This window comes from Procambarus clarkii, chromosome 12 (genome assembly GCF_040958095.1).
Source record: "Procambarus clarkii isolate CNS0578487 chromosome 12, FALCON_Pclarkii_2.0, whole genome shotgun sequence".
Lineage (NCBI taxonomy): Eukaryota > Metazoa > Arthropoda > Malacostraca > Decapoda > Cambaridae > Procambarus > Procambarus clarkii.
In genome coordinates this window covers 14,041,896-14,068,494 of record NC_091161.1, presented here as the reverse complement: position 1 = coordinate 14,068,494, position 26,599 = coordinate 14,041,896, and the positions used below count along the sequence as shown (strand labels likewise).

The following is a 26,599-nucleotide window of genomic DNA, read 5'->3' as shown; positions in this document are numbered from 1 at the left end:
CTATATCGAAGGAAGTGTTCTGTATCAAAAAGTTCTATATCGAAGGAAGTGTTCTGTATCAAAAAGTTCTATATCGAAGGTAGTGTTCTGTATCAAAAAGTTCTATATCGAAGGAAGTGTTCTATATCAAAAAGTTCTATATCGAAGGTAGTGGTCTATATCAAAAAGTTCTATATCGAAGGTAGTGGTCTATATCAAAAAGTTCTATATCGAAGGAAGTGTTCTGTATCAAAAAGTTCTATATCGAAGGAAGTGTTCTGTATCAAAAAGTTCTATATCGAAGGTAGTGTTCTGTATCAAAAAGTTCTATATCGAAGGAAGTGTTCTATATCAAAAAGTTCTATATCGAAGGAAGTGTTCTGTATCAAAAAGTTCTATATCGAAGGAAGTGTTCTGTATCAAAAAGTTCTATATCGAAGGAAGTGTTCTGTATCAAAAAGTTCTATATCGAAGGAAGTGTTCTGTATCAAAAAGTTCTATATCGAAGGAAGTGTTCTGTATCAAAAAGTTCTATATCGAAGGAAGTGTTCTGTATCAAAAAGTTCTATATCGAAGGAAGTGTTCTGTATCAAAAAGTTCTATATCGAAGGAAGTGTTCTGTATCAAAAAGTTCTATATCGAAGGAAGTGTTCTATATCAAAAAGTTCTATATCGAAGGTAGTGTTCTGTATCAAAAAGTTCTATATCGAAGGTAGTGGTCAAAAAGTTCTATATCGAAGGAAGTGTTCTATATCAAAAAGTTCTATATCGAAGGAAGTGTTCTGTATCAAAAAGTTCTATATCGAAGGAAGTGTTCTGTATCAAAAAGTTCTATATCGAAGGTAGTGGTCAAAAAGTTCTATATCGAAGGAAGTGTTCTGTATCAAAAAGTTCTATATCGAAGGAAGTGTTCTGTATCAAAAAGTTCTATATCGAAGGAAGTGTTCTGTATCAAAAAGTTCTATATCGAAGGAAGTGTTCTGTATCAAAAAGTTCTATATCGAAGGTAGTGGTCTATATCAAAAAGTTCTATATCGAAGGAAGTGTTCTATATCAAAAAGTTCTATATCGAAGGAAGTGTTCTATATCAAAAAGTTCTATATCGAAGGTAGTGTTCTATATCAAAAAGTTCTATATCGAAGGTAGTGTTCTGTATCAAAAAGTTCCTAATTTCATCCTAATAATTTCTTACCTAGTGCTTCAAACTCGTATTGTATCTTGTGTTACCCACGCCCCCAATATGTGTACCTAAACCATATAACTTCACCATTGTAATCATTGCAATTATCTTATATAATGCTTGTTATGGGGAATGCAAATTTTGCTACAATGTACCTTGAAATAATCCTCAAATTATGCTACAATGTACCTATTGATAAGCCTCAAATGTGACTACAATGAACCTATTAATTTTCTTCAAATTTTCTGACAATGTTCCTGTTAAAATTTTTAAATTTTGCTATACAAATTATCTACTTAAATTTATCTATTAGATTAAGGCTCTGCCCGAAATGCTATGCGTGTTGGTGGCTTTACAAGAATGTAAAATTATCAGTGCTATGTATTCTCATAAACTAAATGTACCTTCTTGCATATAAATAAATAAATAAATAAATATATAGCCATCCGATTGATAGATAATTGTGGCCATATATGCTATTAAAACGATTGGTTAGGCTCACCCAAAATTGTGATTGGTGATTGAAATTGGGGTGATTAGCTACTCATCCGAAACGGGTAACAGCAACGAATTATTTGAGTCTGTACGACACATGTCCTGATGTAATGTTATTGTATACAAGAATGTAATATTCTGACACCGATATTGTTGGAACACTAGGCGACGCGGCATAGATGATAACATGACATGGCTGGATACCAAACTATAAGCTGATTTAACGTTTAACTAATCCATTTAGTTGTAGACTAACCAATTGTAGCAAAATTGATATGAGTTGATTAATTTCGATTAATCAACTCATAATTTATTATTTAATTAATTTATTTGGCAGTGACACTGCCAAATAAACTCGCCATTCGGGGAAAAATTTTTACAAATCCATTAGAGGGGGGAGTAAAAATACGGATATTCATCAAGGGGAAAATATTCTAAATATGCAATAATATTTAGATTAATATGCCCGAAACGCTGTGTGTGTGTATGTGGCTTTAATAATAAAATAAATATATAAATAAATAAATGTCTATTCAGGTAAGGTACATACATACAAGAGATTTTACAAAAATTGATAGATTTATAGAGCTAGTATATACAATGCCTAAAACCAATATTACGCAAAGCATTTCGGGCATATTAATCTAAATATTATTGCATATTTAGAATATTTTCCATAAATATTTGCATATTTAGAATATTTCCCATAAATATTTGCATATTTAGAATATTTTTTTTATATGCGGAAAGTCCACAGAGAAATATGAAAGGAAGTTAACGTTTCGGTCTGTTAAAGTCTTTGTCAACATCAGACCCAATTTTTGATATTATTAACTTTGTTAATAGTTATATGGGATAACTATTTTTTTATATATTTAGAATATTTTAGAAATGTTTACAAGTGTTTATAAGCCCATATTTTACCTGTATGACGACACACCCTTGCCCGTCCAGGGCGAAGGAGACCTTAGTGGGGAGAGAAGGAAGCTTCACCAACTGCTGAAGGAGTTTATTGTCGTCGGTGACGGTGAAGGCGTGGCTCAGGCTGCTAGCTGTCACTGTTGCTACCACGTTCAAGGCTCCCTGGTACGAGTGGGTCTCGAACACGGCCAGAGCCTGGAGGGCCACCACTGTGTCCTGGGTGCCAGACAAGCTGTAAGTGCCTTGGGTACACAAGTGTTTCATTCTACTTTTTAGCAGCAACATTTCGTTTTAACCAATAACCGATCAAAACAGAACAACAACCACGATCACACACAGAGATCACACTAACGTGATGCATCAAATGAACAAATCCACAAGGGCCGTGACGAGGATTCGAACCTAAATTCGAAGAATTTACCCTGTCGTAGCTCAGTCGATTAAGGCAGTGTCTGGGATGCTCCCGGACGCAGGTTCGAATCCTCGTCACGGCCCTTGTGGATTTGTTCATAACAACCACAATGTTGACCAATTCACACACTAGAAAATGAAGGGACGACGACGTTTCGGTCCGTCCTGGACCATTTTCAAGTCGATTGTGATACAAGAATGATCCAGGACCGAAATGTCGTCGTCCCTTCACCTTCTAGTGTGTGAATTGGTCAACATACTTCAGCCACGTTATTGTGACTCCTCGCCTGCAACAACCAGAATACCTGTGTGGAATAGAAGCCTCCCTGACCGTTCCTCTGTGAGGTGATCCACTTGATGACCTTTAGGGCTTGTTGTCTGTGGCCCTCGGGGTCAAGGGTCATCATGGCTAGGACGGCATAGCCAGCCACCTCCACTGCTATGCCCCGACTCTGTCCTGTGGTCAGATACAAAACTACATAAGAACTCCTTGAGAGTGAAGACATTATACAATGTTAAGTTTGTTTTGGTTATATGGGATAACTATTTTAAAATTATGGAGAAACCCCTACGAACCTGTCCATCTTTTCTCAATCTTTGGCGGCTTTGTTTATAATTATTACACAGTTAATGAGCTCCGAAGCACCAGGAGGCTGTTTATAACAATAACAACAGTTGATTGGCAAGTTTTCATGCTTGTAAACTGTTTAATAAATGTAACCAAAGCCGTCAAAGATTGAGGAAAGATGTACACGTTCGTAAGTACTTGCGTAAATGCTTCGTGAATCTGGCCCGAAGTCATACCTGATCCCTTAGGCAGCTGCCAGTATGTAGAGTTCTTGGCCACAACCGCCTGGTCGAGCAGTTGCTGGAGGACAACCTCGGCCTCGGGCAGCTTGGCCAAGGCGAGAGCGTAGGCCTTGAGGGCCAGGGTGTAAGGGTCCAGCGACGTGTCGGTCACAAGACAGTGGGAGATCTGGCATTTCGTAGAGTTGCAGCGGTCTTCGTCAGCTGTGAGGGCCTCGCCGGCTTCCAGGAGCGATATAGCAACGTAGGCTGTGAGAGGAACAGCGCTCTTCCTCTCACCAATGCCCCCCTGGTTGATATACAAGAATACACTATACTCTATATTAAAGATGTGTATAGAAAATTTAAGATGTGTATAGAATACATTCTAATATTAGTATATTTTGGTAGCAGTCTTTCTTGTAAACATATGTTGCTGAATATGACCGAAAAAAGTAAGATTAATAATTCTAACACGATTTTTTTCACTGTTTCTTATGTTTTTCTTCACTGTCGGTGGTAATAAAAAGAATTGATATTTTTTATTACCACCGACAGTGAAGAAAAACATAAACATTGAAAAAATTCGTGTTAGAATTATTAATTATTTTTTAATTTTATTTATTTTATGAATTTTATTAATTCTGCTAGAATTTACCTCCTTAAAATTATCTGTTAGATTAAGGACCTGCCCGAAACGCTGCGCGTACTAGTGGCTTTACAAGATTGTAAATACTCTGCTATGTATTCTCACAAACCCAATGTACCTTCTTATATATAAATCAATAAATCAATAAATTATTCTTACTTTTTCGGTCATATTCAACAACAAAAGAATACATTCTATAAACATTTAATTTTCTTAGGTAAAAATGAAATACGAATCTATTGTATCTGAGCAGGGGCAGACTATGTATCAGTTTGAGTAATTAGTGATTGGCGTGGCCTTGATTAGGCTAGTTTGTGTTGGGATTCAGACCTGCCACTCAGTGTATATATATATATACACACAGTATACTATAGTCCTGCACAACGTTCAGGGCTAAAATATACTTCTAGTTGGCCAGTACTTAGGCTATTGTGGTGGGCTTAATTACCCACCAGCGGTTGATAGGCCTTAAACCCAACACCGAACCACGTAAAATATGCTATAATTAGATTAGCTATCATCATTTATGACCAATTTATGTTTTAAAGATAAATCAATTGTCAATAACTGTCCTAATTGCATCGTTCCGCTATCTTCAATAGCAATGGCGCGCGTTCAAACTCTCACAGCGACCAGAAACCTCACCCACACCCTGCCTAATGGCACGCGCTGAAACTCACAGCGACCAGAAGCCTCACATATACCCTGCCTAATGGCGCGCGTGCAAACTCTCACAGCGACCAGAAGCCTCACATATACCCTGCCTAATGGCGCGCGTGCAAACTCTCACAGCGACCAGGAACCTCACCCACACCCTGTCTAATGGCGCGCGGGAAACTCTCACAGCGACCAGAAGCCTCACATATACCCTGCCTAATGGCGCGCGTGCAAACTCTCACAGCGACCAGGAACCTCACCCACACCCTGTCTAATGGCGCGCGGGGAAACTCTCACAGCGACCAGGAACCTCACCCACAACCAGCCTAATGGCGGGCGCTGAAACTCTCACAGCGACCAGGAACCTCACCCACCCTACCTTCATGGCTTTGCTGAAGACTGTTCCAACAGACGAAAAGCAGCCGTCAAAACCTTGATGCTTCCTGAGCCAGCTGCTGGTCTTGTTCACACGCTTCTTGTCAATCTGTAGTGGTCAAAAATGGAGAAATATACAAAATTCAAAATTCAAAAATTCAAAATACACTCAATGACCGTTAGAAGTCTAACAACCGGAAATTATTTGTAAAATAAGTATATTTCGGTATAAACGAATGGAAAGGTTTTACTAAACTGTGTATATGCTGTAGGGATGAAAGATTGCTCTGTGTGCATGTTAAAAAACCTAAGAAAGAAAACCCAGATACAGTACACAGAACACCAATAAACACCACACTGATGAAGACACAGTATACTCACAAGGATAAACTCCTCGGCCTGAGCGAATGACTTCAGGACGAAGGCAGTAAGCCACGTAGACCCTGAGGCGTCAGCATTGCCGAAGGCGCTGAAGGAGCCGTCGTACCTAAGGTACAGCAGCTCCCTCTGGTACCCTACAGACATCAACAGAGACATCAGTGATGTTTACGTATTGTTCAAGTGAAGTACCGAGATTGATGGTAAGTCATTTGTTTCATTTTGATAAATGTAAATTAATGTTTACGGAAAGTTGAAACACCCTTGAAAGCGTTCCTTGTAGGCCAGAGGAGATGATTCAGAGCTGCTGGTGTCAGCAGACGTCTCCCAGCGTCAGCAGACGTTTGCTAGCTTCAGCAGACGTCTGCCGGGGTTAGCAGACGTCTGCCAGTATCAGCTGACGTCTGCCGGTGTTAGCTGACGCCTGCCGGCGTCAGCAGAGGTCTGCCGTGTTCCAGCATAACAATCAAGGGTACCTTTGACTTGAACAGTTTACAAGCATGAAAACTTCCCACTCAATTGTTATTATTGTTATAAACAGCCTCCTGGTGCTTCGGGGCTCATTAACTGTTTAATAATTGTAAACAAAGCCGCCAAAGATTGAGGAAAGATGTACAGGTTCGTAAGTGCTTGCGTAACTGCTTCGTGAATCCAGGACCTTTGTAAACAAAGTACAGGTCGAGTATTTCAAAATTACAGCCTCGCTCCTGTGCCACTACGGGCTCACCATAGCCCGTGCTACTTGGAACTTTTTGTTCCTGAATGTTGAACAACAACAACATGGATTACCTGTCTTCATGAAAGAGAGGAGCTTGGCGGTACTCTCCGGGGTGGCTTGTCTAGACGCCTTCAGGTACTGCATGATGAAGATATTAGGCACAAAGTTGATCATATTCTGTTCCCCGCACCCGTACGGCATTCGGATCAGGTGGCCCAGGTTCTGCGTAATTGACAATAGAAAAAGGCTATTAAGACTTATTATCACTACTTATTTCCTTATTAAGACTACTCATAGCCTAGTCGATAGAATTTCGGCTTCACACACGCATGAGGGTTCATGGTTCAAATCTCCAAGAGCCCAGGCGAATGAAACTGTCAAAGAGATTTTAGCATATGTGATACAGCAGAGATACAGCAGTGTGATACATGAAACCCACTTCATTAAGTGTGACGATCCTGTAGCACAGTGGTCTACATCCTCTGCTTGCAACCAAGGCACCGGGGTTCAGTCCCTAGGCAGTATAGAAGCGGTTGTGCATTGGGAACCAGACAATCAGATCCTGGGGTCCCAGACTATCAGATCCTGGGGTAACTAATTATAAGGCCCTGGTGGGGTCTCACAGGTTATCAACAAACATAGTACTAACAGAGAGTACACAAGAGGAGGAGAGTACCTCTAGGGAGAGAGCCAGAAGGTCACCTCCAGCTGTGACCCAGGCTCGCTCTGACCCCTCCACGATGACCTCTGGGGTCACCAGCTCCCACGAGTCTAAAGAGTCCTCCCCCGTCTCCAAGTCTGGTCAGAAATAAAGGAGAAAATATCATTACATATTTCAAGTCTTAGCCCAATAAGACTGAGCTCTGTACCTGCATTTAAAAAAAATAAGGGAGGTTGGTGGTGGTATTGTAGTATAATAGAAATTGTATCCATTATCATTGTGTCATTAACCCCATTAACTGCAGGTGCAATTAGGCAAATTACCTCAATAGGTAAATTACTTGCCACTGAAATAAAAATATACTAACTAGGTTAATCAATATTTAAAAAATATTTGATATATATTGCAATTGCTTTAAGATAAATTATACATTTGCAATAGATAAATTCATAGCAATAATTAAATAATCGTGTTATTCTCTATAATTCACGTGAGGCAAGATACCAAATCAAAAGGATAGGCTAAAATAATTTGTAACCGCATCGGTGTATTATTATATAATCTCATTTTGTTTACAAAATGGTAAAGTAGTGACTTTCATTCGACAGGTAAATGAAAACAGCACCATTCCTATTGGACCATCCTTAAACTGAGTCAGTTAAAGATCACACCGAATAGATACAGTCCACTACCCCACGAATTTGAATTTTGAATTTCGAATTTGAAGAAAGCAACAGTTTCCTAGCGGCCACTGGATATGACTACTGTCACTGTAGAAAGCTAAGTTACTGTTATGTAAGTAGTTTATTTATTTATATACAAGAAGGTACATTGGGTTTGTGAGGATACATAGCATGGTATTTACAATCTTGTAAAGCCACTAGTACGCGCAGCGTTTCGGGCAGGTCCTTAATCTAACAGATAATTCTAAGTAGGTAAATTCTAAGGTAAACTTAAATATAGTTAGATCTTTAGGAAGTCAGAAAGTTTAAAAATACCACAAGGGGTGCCTCTGTCATGGAGGATCTTCCCATTTTAGTCAGGGTCTCTGATCATACTCACCTGTGGAGCAGATGTACTTGGTTAGGGCCACCTCCCTTAGGAAGCCCTCTGCCTCAACCTTGATGCCCTTGATCAGAGCGTCTCTGGAAATATATATTAGTTAACCAGTTAGTTTTGTAAACTCATTATAGCTACCAAAATTGGGCGTATTATTTTCAAAACTACAACACAGTCTTGATCACCAGGGAAGACAGCTCTCAAAACCTCACAGAAGCAATTTACAATTCAGGAAGTTATCATACTTGTCAACATACCAGGAATAAAATAAAAACGTGAGACAGTTTTGGCCATAAATGGCTTTTTGGGCCTAAGTAAAAATAATCCAGTTATGTTATTTATATATTTAACGAGGTAAAGAATATTAAACGAAAAAAATAACATGAATTGTTCAAGAACGTTGTCAAATGATGGACAATACTGTTTAATGTTATGGAATGGTCGAGGGAGTGTGAACATGCCGGTCTCTTCAAAGGAAAAAGTTATTTCAGTCTAACAGTCGCAAGACACGAGGTTTCAGGCCTTAACACAGCAACAGTGATTATTTTGCTGCCTCAAATGAATATAAAACGTCATATGACGTTAGCCGCACTCTAAGGGTTAATATGCATCGGCTGGCAAGTAACAAAGTTACTCATTTCACTGACCTGTCAATAGAGGTGTCCCCAGAGCCACAGCGACTCTGGGTACTAATTCTCCATGAACGCTGCCTCAAATGAATATAAAACATCATATGTCGTTAGCCGCACTCTAAGGGTTAATATGTCTTGGATGCCAAGTAACAAAGTTACTGATTTCACTAACCTTCTGTCGATAGAGGTGTCTCCAGAGCCACAGCGACTCTGGGTACTAATTCTCCGTGAACGCTGCCTCAAATGAATATAAAACGTCATATGTCGTTAGCCGCACTCTAAGGGTTAATATGCCTTGGCTGGCAAGTAACAAAGTTACTGATTTCACTAACCTTCTGTCGATAGAGGTGTCTCCAGAGTCACAGCGACTCTGGGTACTAATTCTCCGTGAACGCTGCCTCAAATAAATATAAAACGTCATATGACGTTAGCCGCACTCTAAGGGTTAATATGTCTTGGATGGCAACTAACAAAGTTACTGATTTCACTGACCTTCTGTCGATAGAGGTGCCCCCAGAGCCACAGGGCTCGGAGTAATCGTGGTCTACGAACGCTGCCACCGTGATGTTGACCTCCCCGATCTCCCGGGGCTTGATCCTGACGGTATGGACGACTTTGTCCTGGGCTGGTAGACAAGAGCTTCGCTTCCCTGCCTCGTCCACGATCTCGTACTCGGCACTCTCTCTCACTTCTACAGTCACCTACACGAAGACAAACAGGACCAGAAAGTACGTTAATATTAAGCAATTATAACAAAATAATGAGCGTATAAATGATTTTATTAGATATAGTAAAGTCTTGCGAATTCTTTATTTACATTTTTTCAAGCGCTTTGTGAATGATGCATTGTTTATTTTTGATCCACTGGGTAGATTGGCTTGATCTTCTCTGTACACACTGTGCACTAAAAACTGGTTTTAATAACTCACAACCCTAAAAAAACCCTGCATATACGATGACAATCTTCTTTTCCAAATCATATCAAGTGGTACTTTTAATCTGTCAATTGGTTCCTTACTTCTACTGCCATTATCATACCCACCAAGAGAGAGATAAGCAATCAGTTCCTTGTTTCTCCCAGACAAAATATTGTTCATCTTGTTCACTATGTCACCCGAAGGAAGGACATTTATCTTGTTCAATTTATCCATTGAACAGAAGGCCCTGTTCAGTTATGTCGCCTGAGAATCACTAAGGCCTTTGATTTCTGTCTTAAGTCTGGTTGAGCCAGACTTATGGGTACTGGTTGGCTGAGACAAACTTACAAGTACTGGTTGACTGAGCCAGACTTACAGCTAATGGTAGACTGAGACAGACTTACAGCTACTGGTTGACTGAGCCAGACTTACAGCTACTGGTAGAAGGACAGACTTACACCTGCTGGTTGACTGAGCCAGACTTACAGCTACTGGTAGACTGAGCCAGACTTACAGCTACTGGTTGATTGAGCCAGACTTACAGCTACTGGTTGACTGAGCCAGACTTACAGCTACTGGTTGATTGAGACAGACTTACAGCTACTGGTAGACTGAGCCAGACTTACAGCTACTGGTTGATTGAGACAGACTTACAGCTACTGGTTGACTGAGCCAGACTTACAGCTACTGGTTGATTGAGACAGACTTACAGCTACTGGTAGACTGAGCCAGACTTACAGCTACTGGTTGATTGAGCCAGACTTACAGCTACTGGTTGACTGAGCCAGACTTACAGCTACTGGTTGATTGAGACAGACTTACAGCTACTGGTTGCCTGAACCAGACTTACACCTACTGGTAGACTAAGCCAAACTTACAGGAATTGGTTGGTCGAGGTAGTTGAAGACAGACATCTTGACTGGAAGGATCTCTCCACGCTTGATAGTGGGGGGGAGGGTCAGGTCGACGAAGAAGGGAGTGAAGGAGGTGATAGTTTCCCTCTGGGACAGCCCCACGCCCTTCTGTGGGTGGGCGCACACGGCCTTGCCCACCCACTCTGTGATGGTGTCTGGAAGAGTCAGGTCCAAGGTGCTCACTCCTGAAGATCTGTTGGAATATCCATACACGTTAAACTACCCTCATAATACCACCGTAATGCACAATAAACATTATGATAGCAAAAATATATATTCTGTATGATAAATGTTAAAATCTAAATACATTTACCAGGGTTTTTACACAATTTCCCATGCACCGGAGCTCTGTCAATAGCCTATTCTACTTCTTAGCCCTTACTTCAGTAAGTGTACCAACGACCCACTGTACCGTAAACCCCATAGCGGACGGAACAACATGGTTAGAATTTATAAAACTTACGGTACTACAAGGGTATCCCAGAGCCAGGTCTCGGGGAAATCGCTCCTGGGCGCGGCCTCTACGTCTGGCGACTCCCCATGGGTCCGCTGGCTGTAACTTATACTGTCACTCGACACTGAAGCTTTCCTGTTCATACTCATGCCAGACATGCCAGATAGAGGGGCGCCGTAATGGCTCTCACTGTAATAATGTCCTGGAAAGATAGCAAGGAAAACTTATTTTCAAATTTTAAAAAGGTAAAAATGTATAGGCAGATTTATGGGTAGAATCCTAGGCTTCTACAACCCTAAAATCCTATTTTAAGTATTTCAAAGTTAAATAAAAATCTACCAGAGTTAAGCATTAGTAATAATATTATTTAACACACCACAGCTAGAAATGTTAAAAGTTAAATACTGTATTTGTTAAATGCTAGAAACAAGTTATTTCTAGACACACACATGTCGGGGGTATGATAAGCCTAACGCGTATGAATATATATACACTCTGGCTTCTTGTCCCGCTTCACGATGAATTATTATAATGAGACGAGAATTTTCGACCGTAGGACAGGGCAAAGTTAATTAAGATGCACTTAAGCATCAGTTAACACACTTAAGAGAGAGAGAGAAAGAGATTTTTTCCTCACGAATGTGTACATCTTTCCTCTATCTTTGACGGCTTTGGTTACATTTATTAAACAGTTTACAAGCATGAAAACTTGCCAATCAACTGTTGTTATTGTTATAAACAGCCTCCTGGTGCTTCGGAGCTCATTAACTGTTTAATAATTGTAAACAAAGCCGCCAAAGATTGAGAAAAGATGGACAGGTTCGTAAGTGCTTGCGTAACCGCTTCGTAAATCTGGCCCCAGGTTCGTAAGTGCTGCGTAAATGCTTCGTGAATCTGGCCCCAGGTTCGTAAGTGCTGCGTAAATGCTTCGTGAATCTGGCTCCCTGGAAACTGATTCTCACACTCCACCAATTTCATTCAAGTCAACCCAATTTATATCCAAAAATAATACCATTATGACTGCCTGGTCAAGTCCCTAGTATATATACATGTTATAATTTTTAAAGGTTATGCCACTAGAGGAAGTCAATAATAAAGTTATATACAACATGGTTAAATTATTTATAACTTGAAACCTAAGTCGTATGACGTGTTAGTTTTTTTTGTAATTGAACACGCTCAAAGGGTTTAACGCGTTAAAGTGTGTATTAATTATACAATAAAACAGGTTAAATAAGTTAATTCTTACTTGAAACTTGTTCTTCACACGGTCTTGTCTCTAGAGTTTTGTCACTAAATACATACACTCCTGCGTCCTGGAAGACATCACATTATATCAATAAATATAATTCATATATATATATATATTATATATATATATATATATATATATATATATATATATATATATATATATATATATATGTCGTACCTAGTAGCCAGAACTCACTTCTCAGCCTACTATCCAAGGCCCGATTTGCCTAATAAGCCAAGTTTTCCTGAATTAATAGATTTTCTCTAATTTTTTTCTTATGAAATGATAAAGCTACCCATTTCATTATGTATGAGGTCATTTTTTTTATTTGAGTTAAAATTAACGTAGATATATGACCGAACCTAACCAACCCTACCTAACCTAACCTAACCTATCTTTATAGGTTAGGTTGGGTTAGGTAGCCGAAAAAGTTAGGTTAGGTTAGGTTAGGTTAGGTAGGTTAGGTAGTCGAAAAACAATTAATTCATGAAAACTAGGCTTATTAGGCAAATCGGGCCTTGCATAGTAGGCTGAAAAGTGAGTTCTGGCTACTGGGTACGACATATATATATATATATATATATATATATATATATATATATATATATATATGTCGTACCTAATAGCCAGAACGCACTTCTCAGCCTACTATTCAAGGCCCGATTTGAGTAATAAGCCAAGTTTTCATGAATTAATGTTTTTTCGTCTACCTAACCTACCTAACCTAACCTAACCTAGCTTTTTTTGGCTACCTAACCTAACCTTACCTATAAATATAGGTTAGGTTAGGTTAGGTAGGGTTGGTTAGGTTCGGTCATATATCTACGTTAATTTTAACTCCAATAAAAAAAAAATTGACCTCATACATAGAGAAAAGGGTTGCTTTATCATTTCATAAGAAAAAAATTATAGTAAATATATTAATTCAGGAAAACTTGGCTTATTAGGCAAATCGGGCCTTGAATAGTAGGCTGAGAAGTGAGTTCTGGCTACTAGGTACGACATATATATATATATATATATATATATATATATATATATATATATATATATAAATATAAAATTCCTTGCCTGAAATGCTATGCGTACTGTAAATGCTAGGCTTTAGGCATTGTATGTACTATCTCTATCTTTAAATCCAACATTATCTATGTAACTCAATGCATGTGCCTTTACCTGAATAAAAAAATCTAATCTAAATATTCTCCTATTAATACATTCTTTAGTTTGGACGAAAATAATACAATGTAAAGAATGCTAACATTCTCCCATATCATGATACATTTAATCAAATTCCTAAGTCACTACAAACTGAAAAATCAATGTGACATTTTAAGAATCTTATTGTAGCATACTGATTAAAAATTCCCCAGAAATTTTATATATACTCAAACTTGCAATTTATGTGTATAAAATGCTATGTGCAGATTGTATTAAGTTAGGAACAAAACCCCACAAACTTGAATATTTGGGAAATTCATGTAAACAATTTATATCAAGTCTTTCACACTCTCCTGAGTGATTAGGACCAGACTTACATCTCAACACGTCTAATCAGACGTTATTTCCTCCTAATCAGACGTTATTTTCTCCTAATCAGACGTTATTTTCTCCTAATCAGACGTTATTTACTCCTAATCAGACGTTATTTTCTTCTAATCAGACGTTATTTCCTCCTAATCAGACGTTATTTTCTCCTAATCAGACGTTTTCTTCTAATCAGACGTTATTTTCTCCTAATCAGACGTTATTTCCTCCTAATCAGACGTTATTTACTCCTAATCATAAAATATGTAGAATTCTAATCATAAAAGAGGTAGAATCCTAATCATAAAAGAGGTATAATCCAAATAATAAAACACGTGGAATTCTAATCATAGAAGTAGATTCCTAATCATAAAAAGGTAGAATTCTAATCATAAAAAGGTAGAATTCTAATCATAAGAGTAGAATCAAAATCATAAAAAGGTAGACTCCTAATCATATGAGGTAGTCTCCTAATCATAAAAAGGTACAATCCTAATCATAAAAGAGGAAGAATCCTAATCATAAGAGGTAGAATCCTAATCATAATAGATGTAGAATCCTAATCATAAAAGAAGAAGAATCCTAATCATAAGAGGCAGAATCCTAATCATAATAGATGTAGACTCCTAATCATAAAAGAGGAAGAATCCTAATCATAAGAGGCAGAATCCTAATCAAAAAAGATGTAGAATCCTAATCATAAATGAGGCAGAATCCTAACCATAAGAGGTAGAATCCTGATCATAAAAGATGTAGAATCCTAATCGTAATAGAGGTAGACTCCTAATCATAAAAGATGTAGAATCCTACTCTACATTACCCAGACAATATAACAAAGGGGAACCACTTAGACAAGACTTACACTAAACATAGTTATCGCGTCAACGTAATCGCTGTAGTAATAGACTGGTGGACCAACTGAAACAAATAAATGCAACAGCAATCAGTGTGAACAAATAAATACAACAGTAATCAACGTGAAAATGATGTATTATTAACTTATGCAATTTTTGGGGTTTGTTAAATGCGTATTATATGAAAGTTTGAATTTTTGGGGGTTTGTTAAATGCGTATTATATGAAAGCTTGAACTTTTGGGGGTTTGTTAAATGCGTATCATATGAAAGTTTGAATTTTTGGGGGTTTGTTCAATGCGTATTATATGAAAGCTTGAACTTTTGGGGGTTTGTTAAATGCGTATCATATGAAAGTTTGAATTTTTGGGGGTTTGTTAAATGCGTATTATATGAAAGTTTGAACTTTTGGGGGTTTGTTAAATGCGTATTATATGAAAACTTGAATTTTTTGGGGTTTGTTCAATGCGTATTATATGATAGCTTGAACTTTTGGGGTTTGTTCAATACGTATATGAAACATTGAACTTTTGGTGTTTGTTCAATGTTCCTGCTACGTTTCAGTCGAACTGTTCTTGTTTGGAAAAGAACTGAATAACAGTTCCTAACAAGAGATCTGGAACTAACTTATAAGATATCGTGCCCCATCATCTGTTTCCATGTACATCTGGTTCTTCTCTTGGCAGTAAGTGCGTGTGTTGATCTGAGAGTTTACCCACGGCTGAATCTCAAATCCTGATGTGAATTGGAACAGACTCTCCAGAGTTATGGGATCATGGTTCTTCATTAGCAGTTCAGAACTCCTGTCCACCACACCTTGAGGGGTAAAAATATTTACACAAAAATGTTGGATTATATTGCTAATTTGAATGTCAAATCATTCGCAAGTCTATTTTGAAGGCTGTTTTGTGTGTGTTCTTTGACTGTTTTTACTCTATTCAACAATTATTTTTATATTTAATACTATATACATTATATTATTTTACACACACACACACACACACACACACACACACACACACACACACACACACACACACACACACACACACACACACACACACACAAAATGTTTAAAAAGTTGCTTTTACATCGCTAATTTTAATGTCAAATCATTCACAAGTGGACTGTGAAGGCTGTTTTGTGTGTTCATTAAATGATTCTACCCTAATAAACATTTATTTCTTTATATTATTATATTTCAGAGTTTACTTACCCAGGCTACAGAAGGAGTTTGGCTCCGTGGAGAGCGAGAGAGAAGCCTCATGCCCAGGCTGAGCCCGCGACGCTGACCAGGCGAGATTCACTGTATTTCCCAAGCACTTCTCCACCTCCAGCTCCCTGGTGTCCGCCACAACCTCTCCGTCCTCACGGGTGTACCACACCAGCACCTGTAACACAGTATTGTGGTAGAACATCTGCACTTAAATCTCGGAATGAACTTACGAAGGTTTTTCCACTTAGTGTAGCTATTTGAATACCGCCGTAGCCGCCACGAAGGCGCTAAGAAGGAAAACGTTCTGAGCTAAGAGGAAAAACCTTCGTAAGTACCTTCCTGAATCCGGCCCCTGGGTCTTTACACACTGAAAGTTTTCTGCGTGTAATGATGTAATGGCGAAGAGGGAGAACGGCCTATTGACATAGCTCGAGTGTAGGGGGGAGTTGTGTAAAACCCTGGTTTGTGTCTCGGAGAGGCTGCAGGATCCAGTAAGTTCAGTAGAACTTCGGTTTCAACTCTTTTTAACCCTGTCGCAGCTCAGTCGATTAATTAAGGCAGTGTCTGGGATGCTCTCGGACGCAGGTTCGAATTCTCGTCACGGCCCTTGTGGATTTGTTCATCTGTGTCTTACAGGTGTACATACGAGACAAGTGTCTCTTCTGAGGCTTTAGGATTTCTTCCTCAGGGGCCAAATTTTCTTCTTCTTCCCTCTTGGGAATATCAGCATACTACTACTGGGCATCACTGTCATCCATACATATATCAGTAGGCCATTTGAGCAGCCCGTCCGCCTAAGATTTCCCTACGTCAAGAAATTGTCGTACTAAAGTGCCCTTATCATACCCTACCAGAGGACCCAAAACAGAAAACGGGACAGTACGTCAATTTCGCGAGCCGCTTCTATTTTTCAAGTACGACGATTTTTACCCTTAGCTTGAGTATACGTCAAAATGCGACGTTCTATCAGGACAGGGCGATCCGAGAGGCTACCGCTGACTCTTTCTCAAACACAAATGACAATCAATCCTTCTGGGATATAACCTACACTGGAATTGCAACCCGTTCTCGCACTTTCTTATAGTCAATATCTTGCTTATTCATAAGTGCATATGTGACACACTAATTCATTGTGAATATTTGAGTTTACCTTGAAATGCTAAATAGAAAATCACAACCTAACCTAACCTTCTTATTATGTTAAAATTTTGTTTCCACAGATGCGAAACTGTCCTAAATATGGATGAGATGGAACAAGTGTCTTCAAACAACATTTAAAATATTTCTACGTGTGCTATACGAACCTTGACTTTTGGAGAGGCAGTTAGGGGGATGTTGACCTTGATGTTAACGACTCCCCTGGTGGTGTTAGGAAGGGGAGGGGGAAGAGGCTCCACCAGGTGCTCCACATTAATGGGCAGCTCCCCACTGCTCAGCTGGTACTCCTTGCTGCTCATGTACTGCACTTTTCCTCGCGACACAACCTGTGGCAATGGTTCGAGGTTGTTAATAGTACCGTGGCACTCAAGGCTAGTAGCCTCGTCACACAGGGGTATTTAGAGGCTAGTAGCCTCGTCACACAGGGGTATTTAGAGGCTAGTAGCCTCGTTACACGAGGTATTTAGAGGCTAGTAGCCTCGTCACACAGGGGTATTTAGAGGCTAGTAGCCTCGTCACACAAGGTATTTAGAGGCTAGTAGCCTCGTCACACAGGGGTATTTAGAAGCTAGTAGCCTCGTTACACGAGGTATTTAGAGGCTAGTAGCCTCGTCACACGAGGTATTTAGAGGCTAGGGATATTTAGACACAAGGGTTTCTATCCCTTTCACCAGCTCTGGGGTGAATTTGTTTTAGATTTTTAGATTTAGGGCTGTGTGGGGTGAAGCCTAATCTCGACTCGGGTCAGTTTTACGAAGCAGTTACGCAAACACTTACGAACCTGTCCACCTTTTCTCAATCTTTGGCGGCTTTGTTTACAATTATTAAACAGTTAATGAGCTCCGAAGCACCAGGAGGCTGTTTATAACAATAACAACAATTGATTGGCAAGTTTTCATGCTTGTAAACTGTTTAATAAATGTAACCAAAGCCGTCAAAGATTGAGGAAAGATGTACACGTTCGTAAGTACTCGCGTAGCTGCTTCGTGAATCTGGCTCGCACAGGTTTCTCTAGCCTCTGGCTGATCCTCCAGGCAGTGACATACCTGGACAGTGAAGATGGCGGACGTCTGGCCGGAGGCGGAGAAGAAGACAGGCAGGAGGAGGTCTTGGCCCTCTCCGGAGGCACATTTAAGCTTGCCCTCCGGGGCGTGGATCAACAGGGACGAGTTGGAGGGCGAGAAGTAGTGCTCCAAGTCCTTGGTGAACGATGACTGATCCATCATCGCTCGGCAGTTTATAGTTTTCATCTGAAGATATCAACAACATCATTAATCTTTCGCGATATTAACTACGGGTACAAAGGTCAGGAATATATGAATTTACAAAGTATCTCGAATGTTAAATTATATTAGCAAAAGGAGGATTTAATAACATAATTTATGAGGCTATTCAAAACGACACATATGAACGCCATAGGGGCGTTTCTCCCTTTCCCCATGATTCAATGGGTTCCAGATCCAACAGGGACAATGTTGTATCGATGATCTGTCTGCCTGTACCTGTTGGACTTGACTGTTTGCCTGTGGGCGGTCAAACGACACCTGCTTGACCGAGAGTAGGGGATAATTCAGGTATCTGCCAAGCACAGAGGCACATATTTGCCAGCTGTCTACTCTTCCTCTAATCGTTCCTTTGCTGTCTTCCTAGATACATACACACTACGTAACAACGAAATACATATACTATTTACATATACAACGAATCGTTTGTACATGGCGACATGCAGTCAGTGGTGGAAATAGAGACTTACGAAGACCCTGTTTGTGTTGTAGGAAGGCAGGATGGTTGTGAAGAGTCCGTCTGGCGCTGTTGTCATGTTGTTACACCTGCCAGATGCACACACCTCCACCGGCACACCACCTGCAGGAGAACCATCTGGCAGCTCCGCTCGTAGCTGCAGGAGAGAGAGAGAGAGAGAGATAGAGAGAGAGAGAGAGAGAGAGAGATAGAGAGAGGGGCAGGATATGCATAGGCACGTAAGGAAGGAAGCTTTGAGCCCGCCACGAAGGCATATCACGCCGCTTCATACAGTAACTAACATGATTTTCTTTGGTGTTAGGCTCGAAGCCTATGATGCAGCTTAATTTTCCTTTCCGCGATAAACAATGGACAAAATTTCCGTTGAACGCATACAGAGGATAACGAACATAATTCTCATGATTTACAACCCTTTTTTGTAAACAAATTAAACTTTACAAGCTCTAGAAAGACGCAAAAAGCTGACATGATTCTACCGTAAAAAAATTATTTGATTTTATTTAAAACGTGAACATATGAATTTAAAAAGTATCTCGGATGTTAAATTATATTAACAAAAGGAAGATTCAATAACATAGGATTTATGAGGCTATTCAAAACGTTATACACAAAATAAGAAAGATTTTTGTATACAATTTTCTATACAAAATTAGCTTGTGCCAGCTAACCTTGAGAATGTAGGGAAGGTTAGGCCTGACGTATTTGTCCTCGTAGAGTGTCTTGAAGATGACAGCCGTTCGGGTGATGGGGAAATAGGGAGATTCAGCTGTTATCTCCACTCCAGTACCCGCCTCGACCACCCGGGCGGTGGCGTCTAGGCTGTGTACTCTGCAGTTAGTAACTTTCATTTCCTCTGATGTCACCGTCACTTCACTGCAGCCGGATATCTGTGAAATTATGAACAGTGAAAACAAGCCGGTTGTGCCTTACGGGATCACCATAGCCCGTGCTACATGGACATTTCGTTCTGAGTAGCTAAATATGGGTATTGCCAGAAAGATCAGTCAGGGAACAAATCCACAAGGGCCGTGACGAGGATTCGAACCTACGTCCGAGAGCATCCCAGACGCTGCCTTAATCGCGACTGAGCTACGACATGGTCAAAAGAGTTGAAACCAGAAGCTGTGCCTAACTTACTTGGATCCTGCAGCCTCTCCGAGACACAAGCCAGGGTTAATCAGTCAAGGATATTTGCCCGAAGGATCAGTCAAGGCGGGAGTGCCCTGTTGCCCGGGAGGGGGGGGGGAAGGGTCTGTTGTCGAGGGAGTTCTCCGTTGTCCAGTGTGGGGCCCTCACAACAGCTGTCCAACGCCTAGATACATCTTTACTGATAGGTGAACAGAGGCATCAGGTGACAGAAACGTGCCAGATCTGTCTGTCCGGGAATCGAACCTGCAGCCCCCTCGATCGTGAGTCGACAACAGACTCGGGACCCCAGTTATATTAATTACAAAGTTAACTGCCTATTACATAACATTGTAGTAAAGAGGGTGGGGGGGAAGTCGTCCAATTGGGGGGCTACTTACCGCAAGATTTTTAGTCACTTTAGCGAGACATTTATTTCTGTTCTTGTTGTCGACAGTGAAGGATAAGTTACCCCGGACGGGCTGGCCGAAGGTATAGCTGTGGGAGGAAGAGGCGGAGGCTACAGTATTTGTCATTTTTTAATATTTCAAGAGCGTATGAACGCATAATTTCACACTCCAGGCGCGCACACACGTACACTCCAGCTGGGGCCAGATTCACGAAGCACTTACGAACTTGTCCATCTTTTCTCAATCTCTGGCGGCTTTGTTTACAATTATTAAACAGTTAATGAGCTCCGAAGCACCAGGAGGCTGTTTATAACAATAACAACAGTTGATTGGCAAGTTTTCATGCTTGTAAACTGTTTAATAAATGTAACTAAAGCCGTCAAAGATTGAGGAAAGATGTACACGTTCGTGAGTGCTTGCGTAACTGCTTCGTGAATCTGGCCCCAGTTCAGTACCCGTTCAGAACACGACCCGAGGGAGTCTGAGGTTGAACGACCAGCCACCACTACACAAGCAGCTGAGACAGTTTATAATTCTAACTAACCCATGTGTGTAGAATTGCTACTAACTACCTAATTACAGTTGAGTAGATAAAAATTATACAAACAGTTTCATTACAGTGTAATCAACTGAATTTATAACCCCCTCCCCCCCAAAAAAAAAATTGTATTATGGGAAGTTTACTGATAAATCACAAAAATACATCCACCCACAAGTAATACAATTAAATACATTCTAAATACTCATAAATCAACCATTGGTTTATCCCCCACACAATACAGGATGTATTAATTCAATAGCTCGTCAATTAGAGTAATTTTCCTGTATATTGTATTCTGCGTTAATTGGCTATTATACTGGTTGAATCATTAACAAGTTGTTGTTGTTAAAGATTCGCTACTTGGAACAAAAAGTTCTAAGTAGCACGGGCTATGGTGATCCCGTAGTGCCTTTGGCTTTCCCTCCCTAAAGTGACTAATACCTAGACTTGTAAACTAATTATAGAGCTTCCTTAGCCTGTGCTGAGATGGGGGGGTTCAGGCCCCATTATGGGGAGTGGAAGCTATTTGGCAACAATAAGTTTATAACATGAACTATGAAGAACATTCCTTAAAAACCCGGAATAAAGTAGAATATATTAATAACATTGGGCCACGTGAAAAGAATGCAGTTGGTGGTACAAATACAATAGATCACCTGACACATACAGTAGCTCACCTGACGCCATACAGTAGCTCACCTGACGCATACAGTAACTCACCTGATGCATACAGTAGCTCACCTGACGCATACAGTAACTCACCTGACGCATACAGTAACTCACCTGACGCATACAGTAGCTCACCTGACGCATACAGTAACTCACCTGACTCATACAGTAGCTCACCTGACACATACAGTAGCTCACCTGATGCATACAGTAGCTCACCTGACGCATACAGTAACTCACCTGACGCATACAGTAGCTCACCTGACGCATACAGTAGCTCACCTGACGCCATACAGTAGCTCACCTGACGCCATACAGTAGCTCACCTGACGCATACAATAACTCACCTGGCGCATACAATAGCTCACCTGACGCCATACAATACCTCACCTGACGCATACAGTAGCTCACCTGACGCCATACAATACCTCACCTGACGCATACAATACCTCACCTGACGCATACAATACCTCACCTGACGCATACAATACCTCACCTGACGCATACAATACCTCACCTGACGCCATACAATACCTCACCTGACGCCATACAATACCTCACCTGACGCATACAATACCTCACCTGACGCCATACAATACCTCACCTGACGCATACAATACCTCACCTGACGCATACAATACCTCACCTGACGCCATACAATACCTCACCTGACGCCATACAATACCTCACCTGACGCATACAATACCTCACCTGACGCCATACAATACCTCACCTGACGCCATACAATACCTCACCTGACGCATACAATACCTCACCTGACGCCATACAATACCTCACCTGACGCCATACAATACCTCACCTGACGCATACAATACCTCACCTGACGCATACAATACCTCACCTGACGCCATACAATACCTCACCTGACGCCATACAATACCTCACCTTGCGCATACAATACCTCACCTGGCGCCATACAATACCTCACCTGACGCCATACAATACCTCACCTGACGCATACAATACCTCACCTGGCGCCATACAATACCTCACCTGACGCCATACAATACCTCACCTGACGCCATACAATACCTCACCTTGCGCCATACAATACCTCACCTGACGCCATACAATACCTCACCTGACGCATACAATACCTCACCTGGCGCCATACAATACCTCACCTGACGCCATACAATACCTCACCTGACGCATACAATACCTCACCTGGCGCCATACAATACCTCACCTGACGCCATACAATACCTCACCTGGCGCCATACAATACCTCACCTGACGCATACAATACCTCACCTGACGCATACAATACCTCACCTGACGCCATACAATACCTCACCTGACGCATACAATACCTCACCTGACGCCATACAATACCTCACCTGTCGCCATACAATACCTCACCTGTCGCCATACAATACCTCACCTGACGCCATACAATACCTCACCTGTCGCCATACAATACCTCACCTGACGCATACAATACCTCACCTGACGCCATACAATACCTCACCTGACGCATACAATACCTCACCTGACGCATACAATACCTCACCTGACGCATACAATACCTCACCTGACGCATACAATACCTCACCTGACGCCATACAATACCTCACCTTGCGCATACAATACCTCACCTGGCGCATACAATACCTCACCTTGCGCATACAGTAAAGGTAAAAGCCTCATCTGAAGCCAAACTGTATTTAGGCGGCTTGATCTTCACTTCGAATCTTGGCAGCACAAACTCTTCCACCTTAAAGGTCTGTTGTTCAATGTTATCCTGTTGTGTCTTGACTTGTATGGTGTAAATCCCCTGAAGAACACATCAGTCATTAACGGGTGATTAACTGGGAGGGAAGGGATTAACAGGGATGAAAGCGCCAAGCCATTACGACTATATAGCACTGGGAAGGGGGTCAGACCCCAGATTCACGAAGCAGTTACGCAAGTACTTACGAACCTGGGGCCAGATTCACGAAGCAGTTACGCAAGTACTTACGAACCTGGGGCCAGATTCACGAAGCAATTACGCAAGTACTTACGAACCTGGGGCCAGATTCACGAAGCAATTACGCAAGTACTTACGAACCTGGGGCCAGATTCACGAAGCAGTTACGCAAGTACTTACGAACCTGGGGCCAGATTCACGAAGCAGTTACGCAAGTACTTACGAACCTGGGGCCAGATTCACGAAGCAGTTACGCAAGTACTTACGAACCTGGGGCCAGATTCACGAAGCAGTTACGCAAGTACTTACGAACCTGGGGCCAGATTCACGAAGCAGTTACGCAAGTACTTACGAACCTGGGGCCAGATTCACGAAGCAGTTACGCAAGCACTTACGAACCTGGGGCCAGATTCACGAAGCAGTTACGCAAGTACTTACGAACCTGGGGCCAGATTCACGAAGCAGTTACGCAAGTACTTACGAACCTGGGGCCAGATTCACGATGCAGTTACGCAAGTACTTACGAACGTGTACATCTTTCCTCAATCTTTGACGGCTTTAGTTACATTTATTAAACAGTTTACAAGCATGAAAACTTGCCAATCAACTGTTGTTATTGTTATAAACAGCCTCCTGGTGCTTCCGAGCTCATTAACTGTTTAATAATTGTAAACAAACCCGCCAAAGATTGAGAAGAGATGTACAGGTTCGTAAGTGCTTTCATGAATCCGACCCCAGGATATTTAGGATGGGATGGGATGGTGGGAAAGGAATGGTGCTCAATCACTTGTGGATGGTATCGGGGGATTGAACGCCGACCTGCATGAAGCGAAACCGTTGCTCTACCGTCTGCCTCAAGTAGCTAGGTTTGTTTTATAAGTTGTTAGAGCATATACGAGGTCTAAGATTAGTCACTTAGGCTTTAAACAGGTTGTTTAGGTTCACTAATTACCATTGACAGTAGTTAGCAAGTCATGTAGGTTCAATGATATAGGGGTTTTAAGGTACTTTTTGAGGTTATCTTGAGATGATTTCGGGGCTTTAGTGTCCCCGCGGCCCGGTCCTCGACCAGGCCTCCACCCCCCAGGAAGTAGCCTGTGACAGCTGACTAACTCCCAGGTACCTATTTTACTGCTAGGTAACAGGGGCATTGAGGGTGAAAGAAACTTTGCCCATTTGTTTCTGCCTCGTGCGGGAATCGAACCCGCGCCACAGAATTACGAGTCCTGCGCGCTATCCACCAGGCTACGAGGCCCCTCTGAGGACGGTCTCATGTCCGAAAACTCTCTTCAGGTCAATAAGTTACGGAATATATTTATTACAGCTTCTTCAGGGAGCCGGTCGGCCGAGCGGACAGCACGCTGGACTTGTGATCCTGTAGTCCCGGGGTCGATCCCAGGCGCCGGCGAGAAACAATGGGCAGAGTTTCTTTCACCCTGAATGCCCCTGTTACCTAGCAGTAAAATAGGTACCTGGGTGTTAGTCAGCTGTCACGGGCTGCTTCCTGGGGGTGGAGTCCTGGTCGAGGACCGGGCCGCGGGGACACTAAAGCCCCGAAATCATCTCAAGATAACCACCCTATGCCCCTGTTACCTAGCAGTAAAATAGGTACCTGGGTGTTAGGCAGCTGTCACGGGCTGCTTCCTGGGGGTGGAGGCCTGGTCGAGGACCGGGCCGCGGGGACACTAAAAGCCCCGAAATCATCTCAAGATATCCTCAAGAAGGGATATTTCTCTCATGTATAGACTCTAAGAAAAATTTCTTTGACATTTTGACCTATACACAAACACAACATCCATCGAGGTGTTGACCAGACCACACACTAGAAGGTGAAGGGACGACGACGTTTCGCTCCGTCCTGGACCATTCTCAAGTCGATTGTGGTCATTGAGAATGGTCCAGGACGGACCGAAACGTCGTCGTCCCTTCACCTTCTAGTGTGTGGTCTTGTCAACATACTTTAGCCACGTTATTGTGACTCCTCGCCTGCACATCGAGGTGTATTCCACTAATGGTTGTATAATACACTACCTGATTACTTTAGGCCCTGGGCGCTACCCTGGCAGTAGATAGACTCGACCTGGACAAACCGAAAATGCCATCTAATACAATAATACTAAATATTGATACATTTATATATACATTTTATATGAATATAATACATTAATACATTTTGAAGACAAAATTCAAGATTCTAAACAAATCGAACTCTGATAGACTAGCTATCTTGACCACAATAGACGCGAATCTATTAGCAGTCCCCGTGGTGTAGTGGTAAGACACTCGCCTGGCGTTCCGCGAGCGCTATGTCATGGGTTCGTATCCTGGCCGGGGAGGATTTACTGGGCGCAATTCCTTAACTGTAGCCTCTGTTTAACGCAACAGTAAAATGTGTACTTGGATGAAAAAACGATTCTTCGCGGCAGGGGATCGTATTCCAGGGACCATAGGATTAAGGACTTGCCCGTAACGCTACGCGTACTAGTGGCTCTACAAGAATGTAACAACTCTTGTATATATCTCAAAAAAAAAAAAAAAAAAAAAGAAGACCGTCAAGAGTTCCTTCAAGAATGTAGGAACTCTTGAATATACAAATAAATTAAAGTTAGATATATATACACACAAACTAAAAGAATAGGGGAAGAAAATATCAAAGTGTTCAGTGAGGATCCACAAGGTCTTCTCTGAGTGCTCATTATTTTCTTCTCCGAGGCTATGGGTCCCTAAACTAGCACCAGAGGTGGTACCCCTGTTAGTAAATGAAATAAATGTTATTATTTTCAATTTTTGTTAAAAAGTTCAAATCCGAAATGAACCAATACTTCCTCTGAAGACATGACATAGTCATGTCATGAGACTGTATCATGACACATGACACAGTCTTTCACCTTCTCTCACCTTCTCTCACCTTCTCTCACCTTCTCTCAATCTCTCTCATCTTCTCTCAATCTCTCTCACCTTCTCT

The 26,599-nt window shown here is 41.2% G+C and overlaps 1 protein-coding gene across 2 annotated transcripts in view; it reads right to left on the bottom strand.

Annotated features, from left to right (window-relative positions):
* The window catches only part of LOC123772881 (murinoglobulin-1), a 36,265-nt gene that overhangs the window by 3,830 nt on the left and 5,836 nt on the right, over positions 1-26,599 (bottom strand). For both annotated transcript variants that reach the window (XR_011228184.1, XM_045766256.2), the window contains exons 5-25: positions 23,342-23,499; positions 20,483-20,579; positions 19,625-19,843; positions 18,949-19,092; positions 18,242-18,445; positions 17,342-17,521; positions 16,038-16,212; positions 15,449-15,637; positions 14,831-14,886; positions 12,436-12,502; positions 11,196-11,388; positions 10,697-10,925; positions 9,394-9,602; positions 8,273-8,355; positions 7,226-7,347; positions 6,621-6,771; positions 5,835-5,968; positions 5,458-5,562; positions 3,791-4,082; positions 3,292-3,443; positions 2,579-2,791 (exon numbers count right to left, since the gene is read on the bottom strand). Coding sequence is in view for 1 of the 2 variants with exons in the window: in XM_045766256.2 (XP_045622212.2) it covers positions 2,579-2,791; positions 3,292-3,443; positions 3,791-4,082; positions 5,458-5,562; positions 5,835-5,968; positions 6,621-6,771; positions 7,226-7,347; positions 8,273-8,355; positions 9,394-9,602; positions 10,697-10,925; positions 11,196-11,388; positions 12,436-12,502; positions 14,831-14,886; positions 15,449-15,637; positions 16,038-16,212; positions 17,342-17,521; positions 18,242-18,445; positions 18,949-19,092; positions 19,625-19,843; positions 20,483-20,579; positions 23,342-23,499 (3,372 nt within the window). In the remaining variant the exon portion in view is untranslated. The remainder of the gene's footprint in view (positions 1-2,578; positions 2,792-3,291; positions 3,444-3,790; positions 4,083-5,457; positions 5,563-5,834; positions 5,969-6,620; positions 6,772-7,225; positions 7,348-8,272; positions 8,356-9,393; positions 9,603-10,696; positions 10,926-11,195; positions 11,389-12,435; positions 12,503-14,830; positions 14,887-15,448; positions 15,638-16,037; positions 16,213-17,341; positions 17,522-18,241; positions 18,446-18,948; positions 19,093-19,624; positions 19,844-20,482; positions 20,580-23,341; positions 23,500-26,599) is intronic.